This window comes from Meles meles, chromosome 6 (assembly GCF_922984935.1).
Source record: "Meles meles chromosome 6, mMelMel3.1 paternal haplotype, whole genome shotgun sequence".
In the NCBI taxonomy this organism is placed as follows: Eukaryota; Metazoa; Chordata; class Mammalia; order Carnivora; family Mustelidae; genus Meles; species Meles meles.
Genome location: NC_060071.1, coordinates 54,443,782 through 54,458,695, shown reverse-complemented (window position 1 = coordinate 54,458,695; position 14,914 = coordinate 54,443,782). Strand labels below are relative to the sequence as shown.

The following is a 14,914-nucleotide window of genomic DNA, read 5'->3' as shown; positions in this document are numbered from 1 at the left end:
GTCATCATTAAAATAAGTGTTTTCAGTCCTCTAAGTCAGTTTAAAGTTTTCTTTCAGTCCACTTTTCAGTGGACTCCCCACAGGACTTGGAGCCCTTCTAAGATCTGGATTACAAATAATATTTATTATTGTACTTACATGCTCCTTTTTAATTATAATTAAGTCAATGATGCTTTGTATTTCTCACTGTTGTTTAGCCATTCAAGACGTCAAAATTATGGTCACACAGAGGTTTAAAATGATCAACCTACAGCTAACCATTGGCAATCCCTGAAGACAAATCAATTCTATGGACTTTTAAGATGAGACAATGTCTAAGACTTGCTTCTTAAAAACCTCTTTGTGGTTTTTCTGTGACTATATGCTCTCCATGACATTCATCATCTATAACATTTCACTTTCCCTCCTCTTTGGGACATGCATGACCTTTTGGGGAATGAACCTACTGAGCTAGGTGGATAACAGATGACCCAGTGGTTGATCATCCATGCTTTCCAAGGAAAGATGTTGGTCAAAAGGGAAAGTGGAAAACCTTTGAAGTGGAAAACCTGGAATGGAATCACTACTGTCAGGAAAAGTGGAACCAGGAAGCTTTTAGGGAAGTGAGGCTTATGTAGGTCCATCTCTGCACAGAGCATAAACTTTAAATATAGTTCGTTGCCAAACTGCAACATCTTGGCTTCTTGCAGTCCTGGAAAGCAAACTGGAAATTCAACGGAAATTAGACTCTTTTAGACAATCCTAATTTGGCAAAACAATTTATGTAAATCTTCTTGGAATTCCCCGCCCCCGCTTTTTTTTTTTTTTTTTTAACATTTTTCCTTCAGCGGAGCACAATTTGGTTTTCCTCCCAAATCCAAGTCTCCCAAATTGCAATTCCTAAGACCCCCAATAAATTTGTGTTTGCCTTGCATCCTCGTTGCAAATTTTGACACAACTCAGATACAGGCTCACTTAATTTTATTCTGCAGTTGCAAGATATAAGGTTTAAATTTTTGTCTTTTCAACTCTCTCACGGTTCGCTCTAGACACAACCGGCCGGGAATGGGGTTACAGATAAAGGGTTTTGGGCACTCTGGCTTGCAACCCTCTTCTCCAAGAGGCTTGCTTGAGGGAAACTTCGGCCTTGCAAACGGAAGTGGGGGCTGGGATGCAGTGCTAGAAGCCTCCAGGGGGTGGGGTGGAGCGAGGTCAGGTTCCGCGCCGGGAGAACTCAGATTAAGTAGTTAGCCTAGCCTCGGGCGCTTGAATCTGGGTGTGTCACCATGGAGATGGGGGCTGGCTTGCGTGTTCGGCTGCCATTGGCTGGGGACTCCGGGCTGGGCTGAGAGCCAGCTTCAAGTAACTGCATTGACTGGGCACACCGCTCCCGGCCAGTACAGCTCAGCGCTACGCGGAGCGGTTCAGCGGACGGGATCCGAGAGGCCAAGGGCGGTCTGTTCCACAGGGCGGCGGCGGCGCCATGGAGAAGCGGTGAGACGGGAACCAGGCCCGGGGAACCTGGGAGGGGGAACTGCTGTCACCGAGGTGTGGAAGCCCGGTACCGGGGTCCCCAGGGGGCCAAGAGGGGGAACGAGTGCCCTGGAAATGCAGAGAGGCCTGGCGGGGAGCCAGGTGTCGCGGCCGCGCGGCGCAGCACTGGGGTGGCAGGAATCGAGCAGGGCTGGCGTCACAGGAGCATGAAGGGGACCCGTGTAGTGTAAGTACGGTGTAGTCTACTCGGGAAAGGAGCCGGTGTGTTTGTGTGGGTGTGCGCGCGCGCACTGAGATCCAAGTGTCAGGGGGGCATACGCCCTGTCCCCCAGCCACCCTGACACGCGTACCGGGAAGACGTCTTCCCACCCCGTGTGCTTTTCAAAGATGTGCGTTGTAGAGTCTAGGTAAAGCTGCGAGGTTTTTTTGGTGACTGTTTTCAGAGGCGAGATCCTGAAGTCCCATACAGCGCCTCCCTTCCCTTCAAATTGGAGATCCAATTAAAATAACTTGGCTCAGTCCGTAGATCCGTAGAGAAGTCTGTGACTCTTGATCGCCGGAGTCAGGAGTTCAAGCCCCACCTTGGGCGTGGAGCCTACTTAAAAAAAAAAAAAAAAAAGTTTAAGACTTCTAAAATTTGAGAGAAAATGCGCGCAGGAGCAGAGGGGAGGGGTAGAGGAACTGGGAGAAGCTGAGTAGGGAGCCCTGGGGAGACTCGATTAGAGGAGCCTGACGTCATGGCCTGAACCTCATAATCCAAAGTGAGACTCTTAACGGACTGAACCACCCAGCTGCCCACCCCACCTCCTTCTCTCTCTCTCTCTCTTTTTTTTTTTTTTTAAGTAAGTTGGGGATGGAGTTTCCAAGGAGAGAAGGAAATCCTTATTTACTGAACTGAGCAAAAGATTGCCCATTCCTCCCACCTCCCACCTTGGAAAACTCTGCTTAGGTCCCAGAAATCGCATTCCAAGTCACCAGCATTGGGGATCACAGTAGCTCTTGCCTTTTATCCCTGCCCACAGGGTAGTCTTAATTACATTTTGCGTATCCTCAGTGATAGATAGGGTAGAAGGATTGTATTGGGCTTGTTACTGCCCTAAAGAAGTCGTAATCCTGAGACCCAGCCATTTTAGCCTCCTTGATTTGATTATTTTACTGTACTTCTCTGTAGACTCTATGGGCCCTTCCTCTCTAAATCTTTGCCGTAGAGAGAGATACTAAACCTGCCAATGGTAGCAAAACTGAAGTTGGGGCTTGGGGTCAGGGTGGAAACATAGGTATCATTAACTTTTGCCAGGCTCTGGAATGAGGAGGGAGTTTCCAGCAGCCAGTGTTTCCCCGTGGGTCTGATTCCGAAAGAGGAGTGGGTGGGTACTTGGTGTGGTATTTACTGAGAGCAAGGATCCCCCCTCTGGGGCTGTTCTTTGTCTAGCTTCTGTGTCCCTACCACCCTGGCACACCTCCCAGCCTTTTTGCACTGAAAGTCCTTAGTCTGTAATGGGTTGGGAGAGAAACTTAACCTTTATTTTCCTTTTCTCCTAGATTCACGTATGATGATTATCAGAAAACGAGTAAATGGCTTCTGTGCCAAACCAAGCACCGACCTCAAGTGGCGATTATCTGTGGCTCTGGGCTAGGGAATCTGGCCAATAAATTAACGGAGACCCAAAGCTTTGACTACAGCGAGATTCCAAACTTTCCCCAAAGTACAGGTGCTGGCAAGGGGGGGTGAGGAATTGGACCAAGGGATACTGATGAGAAGGCGTGCTGCTTTCATACCTGCACCTGCTTGGCCTCTACAGCTTTTGACTAAGGACAGCTTGTTTAAGAGAGGGGGAAAAGAGGAACACCTGGGTGGCTCAGTTGGTTAAGTATCTGCTTTTGGTTCAGGTCTTAATCCCAAGGTCCTGGGATGGAGTCCTGCATCAGGCTCCTTGCTCAGTGGGGACCCTGCTTCTCCCTTTGCTTGCTGCTCCCTCTGCTTGTGCACACACTCTCTCTCAGTCTCTCTGTCTTCAAAAAAAGGGGGGTGGTGGTGGAAAGAGACCACCATGAATCAGAGTGACTTCGGAAGGAAATTCCCCCAAAAGAAATTTTGTAATAGACAGGGCAGGTGTGTGGCAGTGGTACCACATGATGACTTATTTCCAGTGGTGTAATGATTCTGAATTTCATAAAGCTTTGCAGCATCTCACTCTGATGCTCCTTACCCCCCCCACCCACACACTATGTAGTCACCGCATCTGCACAGCCCCTCTCATTTCTTTCAGTCTGCAGATTAAATGGAAAGAGTAGTGCTCATAACCCCTAGGGACCGTCAGGAAAGCCCTGTCTCAATCTCCCCAGCTCTAGCTCCTGTCCCAGGATAAGGTGCACACTGGTGCCCAATAATAAATGAACACAGACTGCCATGTTCTTCTAGACAAAATACACAGATAATGCAATGGATATGCAAGACCTGATTGACACTCACCCTTTGGAAGGGGAAAGGAGCTGATGTACCGTATGCACATGGAGCTCTGTGGGATCTGAGGATGGCATATCCAGCATCTTAATAGCTAGAAAACTCTAAGCCTACCCCTCAGAAAAGAGGCAGGTAGGGAGTACTTGTTGGGCTCATGGGTAGAGTATGCAACTCTTGGTCTCAGGGTTAGGACTTCGAATCCCCTGTTGGGGAAGAGTTTACTTAAAAGGGGGGGAAGCCATGCCTTTAATTTATGAGTAAGGAAAATAACAATTTGGGGTGACGCCCAAATCCTTACTGCTAATGTGGGATGGATTTTTGAGCGGGTAAAGATTGCACCTAAGGTGACGCACCTACTTTACAAGATGCCTGGGAGTCGCGATCTGCTCCTGCTCGTCCCCTATCACACTGAGAGTAGGCTCGTATGAAAGTAGTAAATGAGGCTGGGAAGTTCCTATTGTTTGTAAGTAATAAACTGCACTTATGCCTCCCCCCAACTGTGGGCAACCCTTGGAGCGGCCATACACTTCCCTTCGCTATTCTCCCATGTTGGCTGAATCTCTTAATTTACTGACATTTTTCCATTTACTATCTATGAAATTCTGTTTTCACCTGTGGTTCATGAACTTAGGTTAGTGACCTTAGCCAGTTCTCTGGGGGAAAAAAAGAGGGGAGGGCGGATAGACCAGGTAAAATAAGGGCAAGAGTGGTTTATTTGGCTTACTTATTCTCAGATAATTAATATCCATTGATTTGTTTACTCATGTTTTATTTTATTATTATTATTTTTTAAAGATTTTATTTATTGATTTGACAGAGATCACAAGTAGGCAGAGAGGCAGGCAGAGAAAGGAGGAGGACGCAGGCTCCCTGCTGAGCAGAGAGCCTAATGCAGGGCTCGATCCCAGGACCCTGGGATCATGACCTGAGCAGAAGGCAGAGGCTTTAACCCACTGAGCCACCTGGGCACCCCTTACTCATGTTGTAAATTCCTGTCTTCCTTCCCCTTTTCTCTAGGAGTTAAGACTTTGAACAGGTATTTTTCAAACCCTATGAAGCAAGATTGGGAGACCAGAGCAGGGAGGTGGGAATGGGGGGTTGGGGAAAGAAAGATTAAAAAGGGGGAGAGGGGCACCTGGGTGACTCAGTGGGTTAAGGCCTCTGCCTTCGGCTCGGGTCATGGTCCCGGGGTCCTGGGGTCGAGCCCCGCATCAGGCTCTCTGCTCAGCAGGGAGACTGCTTCTTCCTCTCTCTACCTGCCTCTCTGCCTACTTGTGATCTTTGTCTAATAAATAAATAAATCTTTAAAAAAAAAAAAGAGGGGGAGGGTAGGGCATCTGGGTGGCTCAGAGCCATGGACTCTGACTCCTGGTTTCAGCTCAGGTCTGATCTCAGAGTTGGAGAGAGAGGGAAGGCAAAGGGCAAAGTTTTCTAAGGGAGATGACAATGACATTGGCTCCACCTGCCCTTCCCCTCCCCCCAAGAAGGGTGCTGAACTTCACTAAGTGGGTTAATTTTTCTTTATCAACCTGTTTTTTTATACTTTCGTTTTCCTAGCTTTGTTATTTCTGCTCTATTACTGGCAGATTTTTTACTTTTTTATAAGCTCTTCTGTCTCTGACCATCCATCAACTTTTCCTCTTGATCTTGGTCCCTCTCTCACACCACCCATTCCCTCCCGGATAGGTGGTTCAGTCCATTAGAGGAGAAATGCCAGAGAAGGGAAATGGTAATAGTGGTTCTTATGTTTGTGTGGGGAGTTATTTGGCATTCCCACATCCCTTCAGGCCCCACGAGGGGCCTGTATTCCTACACAATGGTTTTGTGGGTCATAATGGAGGTGACTTAGATGAGTCCAAACTCAGCCCATTTGCCTGCTGGTCTAGTAGCCTCTTTAGGAAGCTAGAATATACCATGAGCTCCCTTTCAAGAGTCAGTTAAACCATGGTGTAGTTAGGGTGAGAAATAAGAAGAGGGGTACCTGGGTGTCGCATTCAGTTAAGCATCTGCCTTCAGCTCAGGTCATGATGCCAGGATCCTGGGATGGAGCCCCATGTCAGGCTTCTTGCTCAGTGGGGAGCCTGCTTCTCCCCCTCCCTCTTCCTGCTGCTCCCCCTACTTGTGCTGTGTCTCTCTCTCTCTGTCAAATGAATAAAAATCTTTTTTTTTAAGATTTTATTTATTTGACACAGAGAGAGGTCACAAGTAGGCAGAGCAGCAGGCAGAGATAGAGGGGGAAGCAGGCTCCCTGCTGAGCAGAGAGCCCAATGTGGGACTGGATCCCAGGACCCTGAGATCATGACCTGAGCCGAAGGCAGGGGCTTAACCCACTGAGCCACCCAGGCGCCCAATGAAAAAATAAAATCTTTAAAAAAAAAAAAATACATTTTGAGAATTTTAAAATTTTTGGAAAAGTAATGTGTAATGACTACATTTACTTGCAATCATTATTTCCCATTTACTCTTACTTTTTACTCACTTTCATTCTCTTGTAAGGCCTTCTTATCCTTTTGAAGTTTCTTTTAAAAAAACCTCTCCTTCTTTCCCTTGCTACATGGTTCACATTGAACATCCTTACTCCCATAGCCCCAATCTCAAGATGTATTTATATACTTATTTGTAGGCTTATGATTGATTTCTGTCTCTGCCAGACTTCAGCTTTCTGAAAGCAGAGAGAAGAATGTTTTCTTCGGCTTAATTACATCCTCACATGTTGGGTGCAATGAGTTGGCTGGTAGTGGGTGCTCAGTGGATATGTATCCTATGAAGGCATCACCCCATGCTTTCTCCTTTCTGTTATGCATACAGTGCCAGGTCACGCTGGTCGACTGGTGTTTGGGTTCCTGAATGGCAAGGCCTGTGTGGTGATGCAGGGCAGATTCCACATGTATGAAGGCTACTCAATCTGGAAGGTAAGTCAGGTCAAAGCCTGGATGGATCTGGAAGGAGGGGGAGAGAGTTCTTAATCCTATTTTATTACCTAGATCCCTGGGCTCTTAGATAGGTTTTAGGCCTTTCCTTTCTCTTCTTTCCTGATCTGTATCTTGCCTATCTGTGTGAGTGGGTTGGTGACATTGTTAAGAACACTTTATGATCTTTTGTCTTGTGCTTAATAAGGTGACATTCCCAGTGAGGGTCTTCTACCTTATGGGCGTGGACACCCTAGTGGTCACCAATGCAGCTGGAGGACTCAACCCTGAGTTTGAGGTCGGAGATATCATGCTGATCCGTGATCACATCAACTTACCTGGCTTCAGTGGTGTGAACCCTCTTATGGGGCCCAATGATGAAAGGTGTGTATCTTGCTTTGTAATTTTTTTATAGCTGGGTAGGGTTTAAGGATTTGCCTGGAAATCAGGAGAGGGCTCATGTGGTTCCAGGAATCTGAGATTCTAACCTGTGCTCTAGGTTTGGACTTCGTTTCCCTGCCATGTCTGATGCCTATGACCGGGATATGAGGCAGAGGGCTCACAGTGCCTGGAAACAGATGGGGGAACAGAGAGAGCTAAAGGAAGGCACCTATGTGATGCTGGCAGGCCCCTCCTTTGAGACTGTGGCAGAGTGTTGGCTGCTGCAGAAGCTGGGGGCAGATGCTGTTGGTGAGCAGGGGGACTTTGGCTGGAGGCTTGAAGAGGGAGGGGCGTGGTAAAAATAGGGATGGAAAGGGGTTAAAAATGATAGACCTCAATGGTAAATTGGGAGAGATCTAACTTAAGGGAAGATTGAGTTAAACTGATTTGAAAGGTGTTGATATTTGGTGTCTTGTCAGCATTAAACCTCCCCACCCAGCACCTAGGGCTTTACCAGCCATAGTGCTAATGACCCATCCAAGATTCCATGACTATTTCTAAGGATTATTCTAAAAAAATAGTATTATAGACCACTTTGTGTACCTCTGGCTGGAAGATGGAACTGTATCCTTAGAATTGACTTCAGAATAACGAGAAACAGATAGAGGAGTAATTGTAGTGTTTATAAGTGATGTGTACGGCCCTCTGAGGCCCCACTCATTGAAGCAATACAAGAACAGCCTAAGCCAGACAGGAAATTAACTGCTTCTCTGGATGATTTTTTTGAGATACTAAATTGTCAGTGAGGTAGCGAATGGAGATGAGGCCAGAGGGTGAGGAAAATAGTCCTTTGAGGACCCTGATGGTTGATTTCCCCTCTCTCCTCATCAGGCATGAGCACAGTACCAGAAGTTATAGTTGCAAGGCACTGTGGACTTCGAGTCTTTGGCTTCTCCCTCATCACTAACAAAGTCATCTTGGATTATGAAACCAAGGAGAAGGCCAATCATGAGGAAGTACTGGAGGCCGGGAGACAAGCTGCACAAAAATTGGAACAATTTGTCTCTGTTCTTATGGCCAGTATTCCACCACCTGCCAAAGCCAGCTGAGCTGGAGTGATCTGGCCTTTCCCTAAGGGGATCCAAGTAGCTGCTGTCTACTTTGGTCCCTTGCTGTGGTCACGTGCCTCTGCCCTTCAGTAGTAGGAGAAAGAGGATGATCCCTGTCCTTCACCTTCGCCATTTCTCCCACCAGACCATTCTGTGCAGGCTTTTTTTACTCGTTATCTCAAATCAGTTATCACCCCCCCAACTTCTTCTCCAAGAGCTAGAGCCCAGCCCCTGCTGTGTCTGTGGTAGGGGTGTGACTTGGGCGGTTGAACTTGGCACCGTAGCTACTACTGTCCTTCTGATGTAATGCTTTCACATTCCTGGGGACTCAGTTCTGACTCCTCCAAAGCAGGAGAGCCCCTGCAAGGGCCAGCCCAGTCCAATACCCCTAGGACTTTTGTATACCCATATTTTGAGAATAAAAAGAAAGATGAAATAATTCCTTCATTTTTGTGTGGTTTGGGATGAGGGTAGGGGCACAGACTGAGTTTGGCATCAAAGGTTGAGATCCCATGTCTCGTGTGACTATCTGCTTCTGAGTCAAGTGGCGAAGGACTGAGATGGGTGGTGTGTGACTGCATGGAAGGATGAAGGAAAGCCAAGACTGAAAGATAGAGCTATTAGAAGGTAAAGAAGGAAGGGCTAACATCTGGCACAAGATGGCCCCTTTTGCCTCTGTCCTTTGCCTTCTGATTGCTTCATGCCCTGTCTACACTCTCATGAATATCTGAATTGCTTCACTGGTCTCAGCTGTTCCACAGTTGGCTATATTCTTCTTACGCCCTGATGATATTTCTTGTTGGTTTCTTTCTCTCCCTCCATAATTAATGGCAACCCTGCATTCCCTCTCTGCATTCTGGCAATGCTGTGGCAAATACCTCTTTATCTGCTACCAGTCATCCTGCTGCAGGTTCGAGTCCTGCCAGTGCCAGGAAAACCTGTGAAGTTAGCTCATATACTTCACTTCTCTTGGAGCACCTCCTTCTCTCCTATTGCTTCCTTCCTGGGTTCTAATCTTTCTCTTCACTTTTGCTTGCTCAGAACGCCCCAGTGACCCAGCATCCAGGCATTTATTTGCTGGTTCATTGCACTATTCTGTGCACTGTTTGCATTCAGCTGGCCAGTGAGTTGCAAAACCACGCTACTCTCCCAGACCTCTTTGCCTTTTGAGGAAAGGTGGAGTTGGACAAGCCACTAATAGTAGTGACATGTCAGTTGTCCATTGAAAACTTTTAAAGCCTCTCAGATCATCCTTTGTTTGGTAACTGACCTACCTACCTGAACCCAGCGCAAAGAAAAAGTATCCTGGAATGCCCTGTCCCCACTCTCTATCTCGTCTATTTTTTGTACATCCAATGGCTCTAAAACCCTACCTGGACCTTCAGGCACTCTGCTGGTGTATTCCACGTGCCCGCGAGAGAGCTGGTTTAGAAGAGAGTACTGTGTGTCCTTCAGATACATATGCTACTGTAACTTGTTCATCTAATGAGATGGTTCATAAACATTTTTTATCAAGTTATTGAATTACAACACCCTCAGCCAAGAAAATATTAAATTAAAAATACAAAAGTCCTCTTAACTGCCCTTCAATCTTAAGAGAGATGTATTTGTGAAACCATTAACTGTTAATACAAGATGATACAAAATGTGTACAAGTTACATAGAATGAGAGCCCAAAGGATAGAGCAGTTGTATACTCTGGACCTTAAGGATTGGGTTGTTTCATGAAAACTTTGAGTTTAGCCCTAAAGGATGGAAAGGAGGAAAAGGTTTTCATATCAAGTGAGCCAAAGCACAGAGCTATAAAAAGTACTACACATGTTTATGGGTCATTGTCACAATAAGTGTAATGAGGACAGAGGACATGAGGGTTCTAATGAGACACGGGCAAACATACTTGGAGGTTAGAAAGGGAAAGCATTTGTTGCTTGGCCTTCCTACCCCTGATCTGCCTTATGGTGAGACGGCTCAGGAGTGAGAATGGTGCCGTCTAAAAAATAGGTCCCAGAGAGATTCAAATGGAATTGTTAGACACACCTTTAGCCTTTTAGATATAGTAGATGGGTTTGCCCATTTACCCTGTAAAGGGTGTCATGTATTTAATGATAAAATACTAGATTCAGGGGCGCCTGGGTGGCTCAGTGGGTTAGGCCGCTGCCTTCCGCTCAGGTCATGATCTCGGGGTCCTGGGATCGAGTCCCGCGTCGGGCTCTCTGCTCAGCGGAGAGCCTGCTTCCCTTCCTCTCTCTCTGCCTGCCTCTCTTGTAATTTCTCTCTGTCAAATGAATAAAATCTTAAAAAAAAAAATATTTAAAAAAAAATACTAGATTCAAGGGCTTCTGGGTAGCTCAGTTGATGAAGTGTCTGCCTTCCGGCTTAGGTTGTGATCCCACGGTCCTGGGATCCACCCTCCCCCCTCTCCCAAATCAGGCTCCCTGCTCCTGGGGGAGCCTGCTTCTCCCTCCCTCTGCACCCCCACCCTCAGATAAATAAAATCCTTTTTTTTTTTTTTTAAGATTTTATTTATTTGACAGAGATCACAAGCAGTCAGAGAGGCAGGCAGAGAGAGTGGGAAGCAGGCTCCCTGCTGAGCAGAGAGCCCAACATGGGGCTCAATCCCAGGACCCTGAGATCAGAACCCAAGCCAAAGGCAGAGGCTTAACCCACTGAGCCACCCAGGCACTCAGATAAGTAAAATTTTAAAAGAAGAATAAAAGCAGCTTTATTAATTTATATATAATAACATTCCTCCATTTAAAGTAAATAATTTATTGGCGTTTAGTATTTTCACAGGTCAGTGTAATCATCCCCACAGTAAATTTAAGAATATTTTAAGCAACTCAGAAGGAAACCTTGTACCTCTTAGTTACTATGCCCTCAACACTCCCTAGCCCAAGCAACCATTAGTCTCGTTTCTGCTCTATAGATAGAATTATCTTGGACCTTTATATGAAGGGAATTGTATATAGAATCATGTGGACTTTGTATCTGCTTCTTTCACTTAGCATGTTTTCAAGGTTCTTCTGGGTTACAGCCTCTATCAGTACCTCGTTTCTTTTTATAACCAAGGAATAGTCCATTGCATGGGTACACTGCATTTTATCAAGTATCTTCAAAGTGCCCACCAACTCAACCCAAACTGAATGGATCAGTTTAGGTGAGCAAGAGAATAAAGCAAAAGTCAAGGAAGATAGGTCTGGGAAGAGAACCCAGAGAAGGGTAGTTCTCGAAAACAGTCTGTGATGAGACTATTGCTCTCTAGAGGTGCCTGCAAAATAGATTTAAAAGAAAAAGATTTTATTTATTTGAGAGACAGAGCACAAGCAAGGGAAAGCTGAGGAGCAAAGGGAGAAACAGACATGGGGCTCAATCCCAGGGTCCTGAGATCATGACCTGAATGGAAGGCAGATGCTTAACTGACTGAGCCACCTAGGCGCCCCCCGAAATTGATTTTCTTTGATCTCAGGATAGGTGTCAAAACACACATTTCGAGGCAGGCTTTTCTGCCCTGGCCATATCATGGTCACCTTTATCAACACCAATAATATTTATTAATCATGTACTTTGTACAGAACATTGCCCTACAAACCATGAAATAAATTGGTAAAAGGACAAAGGGCTTCTAATCTAAACGGAATATTGGATACGTGGGTTAAAGAAAAGCTGAATCAGTTGTGCCCTCTACATCTACTTTTTAGTAGCCTGTGCTAAGTGCCAATGATAAAATGTGCTACAGGGATTCAAAGAGAACCAGCATGGGATGAGGAGTGGGAAGGGGCAGTGAGACTTGAGTTAGGCCCTACAGGAAAAACAGGTGAAGAGGGTATGGCGGAAGGCACTCCATGAAGGTAGATTGAGGAATGTTTGATCACTGAACAGAACAAAATGGCAAAATCGAAGAAACCATGAGTGGGAACAGTGGGAGATAAGTGAACAAGGCTAGATTGTTCAGGGGTCTAATCCCAGGCTAAAGAGTGAGAATCGTCATTTAGGCAAAAAAAAAAAAAAAAAAAAAAGGCTTTTTAAGTAGGGACTGATGGGTGAAAATCATGCTACTGTTCTGATGGACAGAAGCCAAATTGGAAGCAGAAAGGGCTGTTTTGATGGTAGAAAGAACTTCCACCCCAAACTCGCTGAATACAATAGCATCACTGGTAGCATTAAGTGTTTAACCAGGTTGGTCTTTAGTAGTGCTTAAAAGGCTACACTGTTATAAAATAAAATGTAAAGGCAAAATTGCAAGCAATTTAGCAATGAAAATATACACTTGAGTCAAATTAGTGGTTTTCATTTTTTTTTAGACTAAAACTTTGAGCACATAGTTAAAAACTTAAGCAACAGGGGTGCCTGGGTGGCTCAGTGGGTTAAAGCCTCTGCCTTCAGCTCAGGTCATGATCCCAGGGTCCTGGGATCGAGCCCCGCATCAGGCTCTCTGCTTAGCAGGGAGCCTGCTTCCTCCTCTCTCTCTCTCTCTCTGACTGCCTCTCTGCCTACTTGTGATCTCTGTCTGTCAAATAAATAAATCTTTAAAAAAAAAAAAAACTTAAGCAACATAAGATGCATACAGTGAGGGGCGCCTGGGTGGCTCTGTCATTAAGCATCTGCCTTTGGCTCACTCAGGTCATGAGCCCAGGCTCGTGGAAGCCGGGAGCCTGCTTCTATCTCTACCACTCCCTCTGCGTTCCCTCTCACTCTCTCTCTCTCTCTGTCATATAAATAAATAAAAATCTAAAAAAAAAAAAGTTGCCTACAGTGAAGTTTCACTTCATCCTGTCCTCCATCTGCCTTTCCTTCCCCACCCCACTGGTAACAACTTAATAGTTTCTCGTGCATTCTTCCAGGATTTATAAAAATATAAACAAATGTAAATATATGTTCTCATTTTTACCTCTTATGATCCATGGAAGTTAATAGCTTATATATATTGTCCTACATCTTGCTATTTTCTTTCTTCATTTTCTTTTAAGATTTTATTTATTTGTCAGAGAGAGAGAGAGATTGCTGTTTTCTTTGATGTCTTGGAGATGTTTTGCATGTACCATAAATGTATCAGTGTGCTTTTTTGATGACTTAGGTCAGTGCTGTCAAGGATACATGTCTGTCACCTCAAGTTTTTTTAGAAGCAAAGGAAGAATATGGCCTTGATGTTTTTTAGCCACTGTCCAGGCCATTTGTTGATTGCCAATAGGAATAGAGACCCAGATAATACCATCTGCCATCCCTTTAAAACAAGAAGGTGGGGGAGAACAGAACTGTTCTTTCTGTGTTGTGCCCTCTGTCTAGATCTGATTTGGCTTAGATTTGCATTTTTTTTCCTTTGTAAACAGGCATCTGCTCTTTCTAACTACTTCATGTTTCTAAAGGATATCGTTTGAACAAACATTGGCTCTCTGCCTGGTGTTTCTGTTATCGTAAACTTGGACTCTGATGAAAATGGAACATTTCCAGTCCTTAGCCTTTTTGCCAGATTTTAGTTTTGGACTCCATTAGACTTGACATTGTTTGGAAGGAATCCTTATTCTCTGGTATTTAGGTCGAAGACCTCCTCCGCCCCTTCCATTTGGTTTTCATATTCAATTCACTTCCATTCTGAGTTTTTTCACTGTGGGAAGCTTACTATCTCAACAGCCAGTCTCTCTTTTTTTCTTGCTTTCTATCTCTTTGTTACTCATTTTTTTTATGCCATTTTGTTTGTTGGCTATTTGATTTTTGGCCTTAGTCTTCCTTTTTCTTATTTTATTTTGAAGAGCCCGAGAGATGCCTTACACAACAAATCCCATCCTGCAGTGGTATTGTGTATTGTGTAACTCTTAGACACATGAGGTGTCTCCATCCAGGGAGGGGCTCTTGGCAGTCACACTTGTTTATGAGACAACTAGGGTGAACATAGTCTAATGTGACCCTCACTTACTTGGGAGTTTCCTGTAACAGTGCACTCTTCTGGTAAAGGCATTGGAGTCAGGATGTTTGTAGTCCCATCTGAGTTGGAAAATGTGTTCATTTCTCTGATTGAGCTATTTTGTGCCCTTTAGATAAATAATCCTGCTTGGTTTTTGTGCAAAGGATGTCTGGGTCAGTTCTTGTCATCAGTCTGCACCTAGTAGGGCACTCAGATAACCAGAACTTTGACGTGATGATCCTGAATTGCATTTGTTTGTCCATTTTTTCTCCATTTATTTTTTATTTTTTTTAAAGATTTTATTTATTTATTTGTCAGAGAGAGACAGAGAGAGAAAGATCACAAGTAGGCAGAGGTAGGCAGAGGCAGAGGGAGAAGCAGGCTCCCTGCTGAGCAAGGAGCCCGATATGGGACTTGATCCCAGGACGCTGGGATCGTGACCTGAGCCGAAGGCAGCCGCTTAACCAACTGAGCCACTCAGGCGTCCCTTTTCTCCATTTATTTTGAACTTTGTCCTTTTATAATGAGATTATTAAGCCAGAAATGCTGGCGTGTGTGTGTGTGCGCGCACATGTGTGCACATATGCATATGTGCAAAAACCAAAATTATCTGCTTATAAACTCTTGTCTGCCCATGAAAAGTTGAAGAAACTTGAAGCCTCACAGTGTCTCAGAGAGG

The 14,914-nt window shown here is 45.1% G+C and overlaps 1 protein-coding gene and 1 non-coding gene across 3 annotated transcripts; both read left to right on the top strand.

Moving 5' to 3' along the window:
• The first annotated feature begins 1,316 nt into the window (after positions 1-1,316).
• On the top strand, positions 1,317-8,775 carry LOC123944293 (purine nucleoside phosphorylase). Of its 2 annotated transcripts, none has more exons than XM_046009257.1 (6): positions 1,317-1,473; positions 3,016-3,185; positions 6,746-6,849; positions 7,055-7,230; positions 7,346-7,536; positions 8,119-8,775. In XM_046009257.1, the coding sequence occupies exons 1-6, from the start codon at positions 1,463-1,465 to the stop codon at positions 8,334-8,336; spliced, it is 870 nt and encodes a 289-aa protein (XP_045865213.1). In that variant the 5' UTR covers positions 1,317-1,462; the 3' UTR covers positions 8,337-8,775. The 2 variants fall into 2 exon arrangements, with proteins under 2 accessions (XP_045865213.1, XP_045865212.1); XM_046009256.1 differs by lacking the exon at positions 1,317-1,473 and adding an exon at positions 1,480-1,699.
• Positions 4,178-4,327, top strand: LOC123945243. The gene has a single exon (XR_006819132.1). It is a non-coding gene; the product is annotated as a U12 minor spliceosomal RNA (small nuclear RNA).
• Positions 8,776-14,914: the final 6,139 nt, after the last annotated feature.

Coding starts and splice junctions, on each gene's coding strand:
- LOC123944293 (XM_046009256.1), top strand. CDS start 1,680: ATGAAGGGGACCCGTGTAGT. Junction 1,700..3,015: donor ATGAAGGGGACCCGTGTAGT/GTAAGTACGGTG, acceptor CTTTTCTCCTAG/ATTCACGTATGATGATTATC. Junction 7,537..8,118: donor GCTGGGGGCAGATGCTGTTG/GTGAGCAGGGGG, acceptor TCTCCTCATCAG/GCATGAGCACAGTACCAGAA.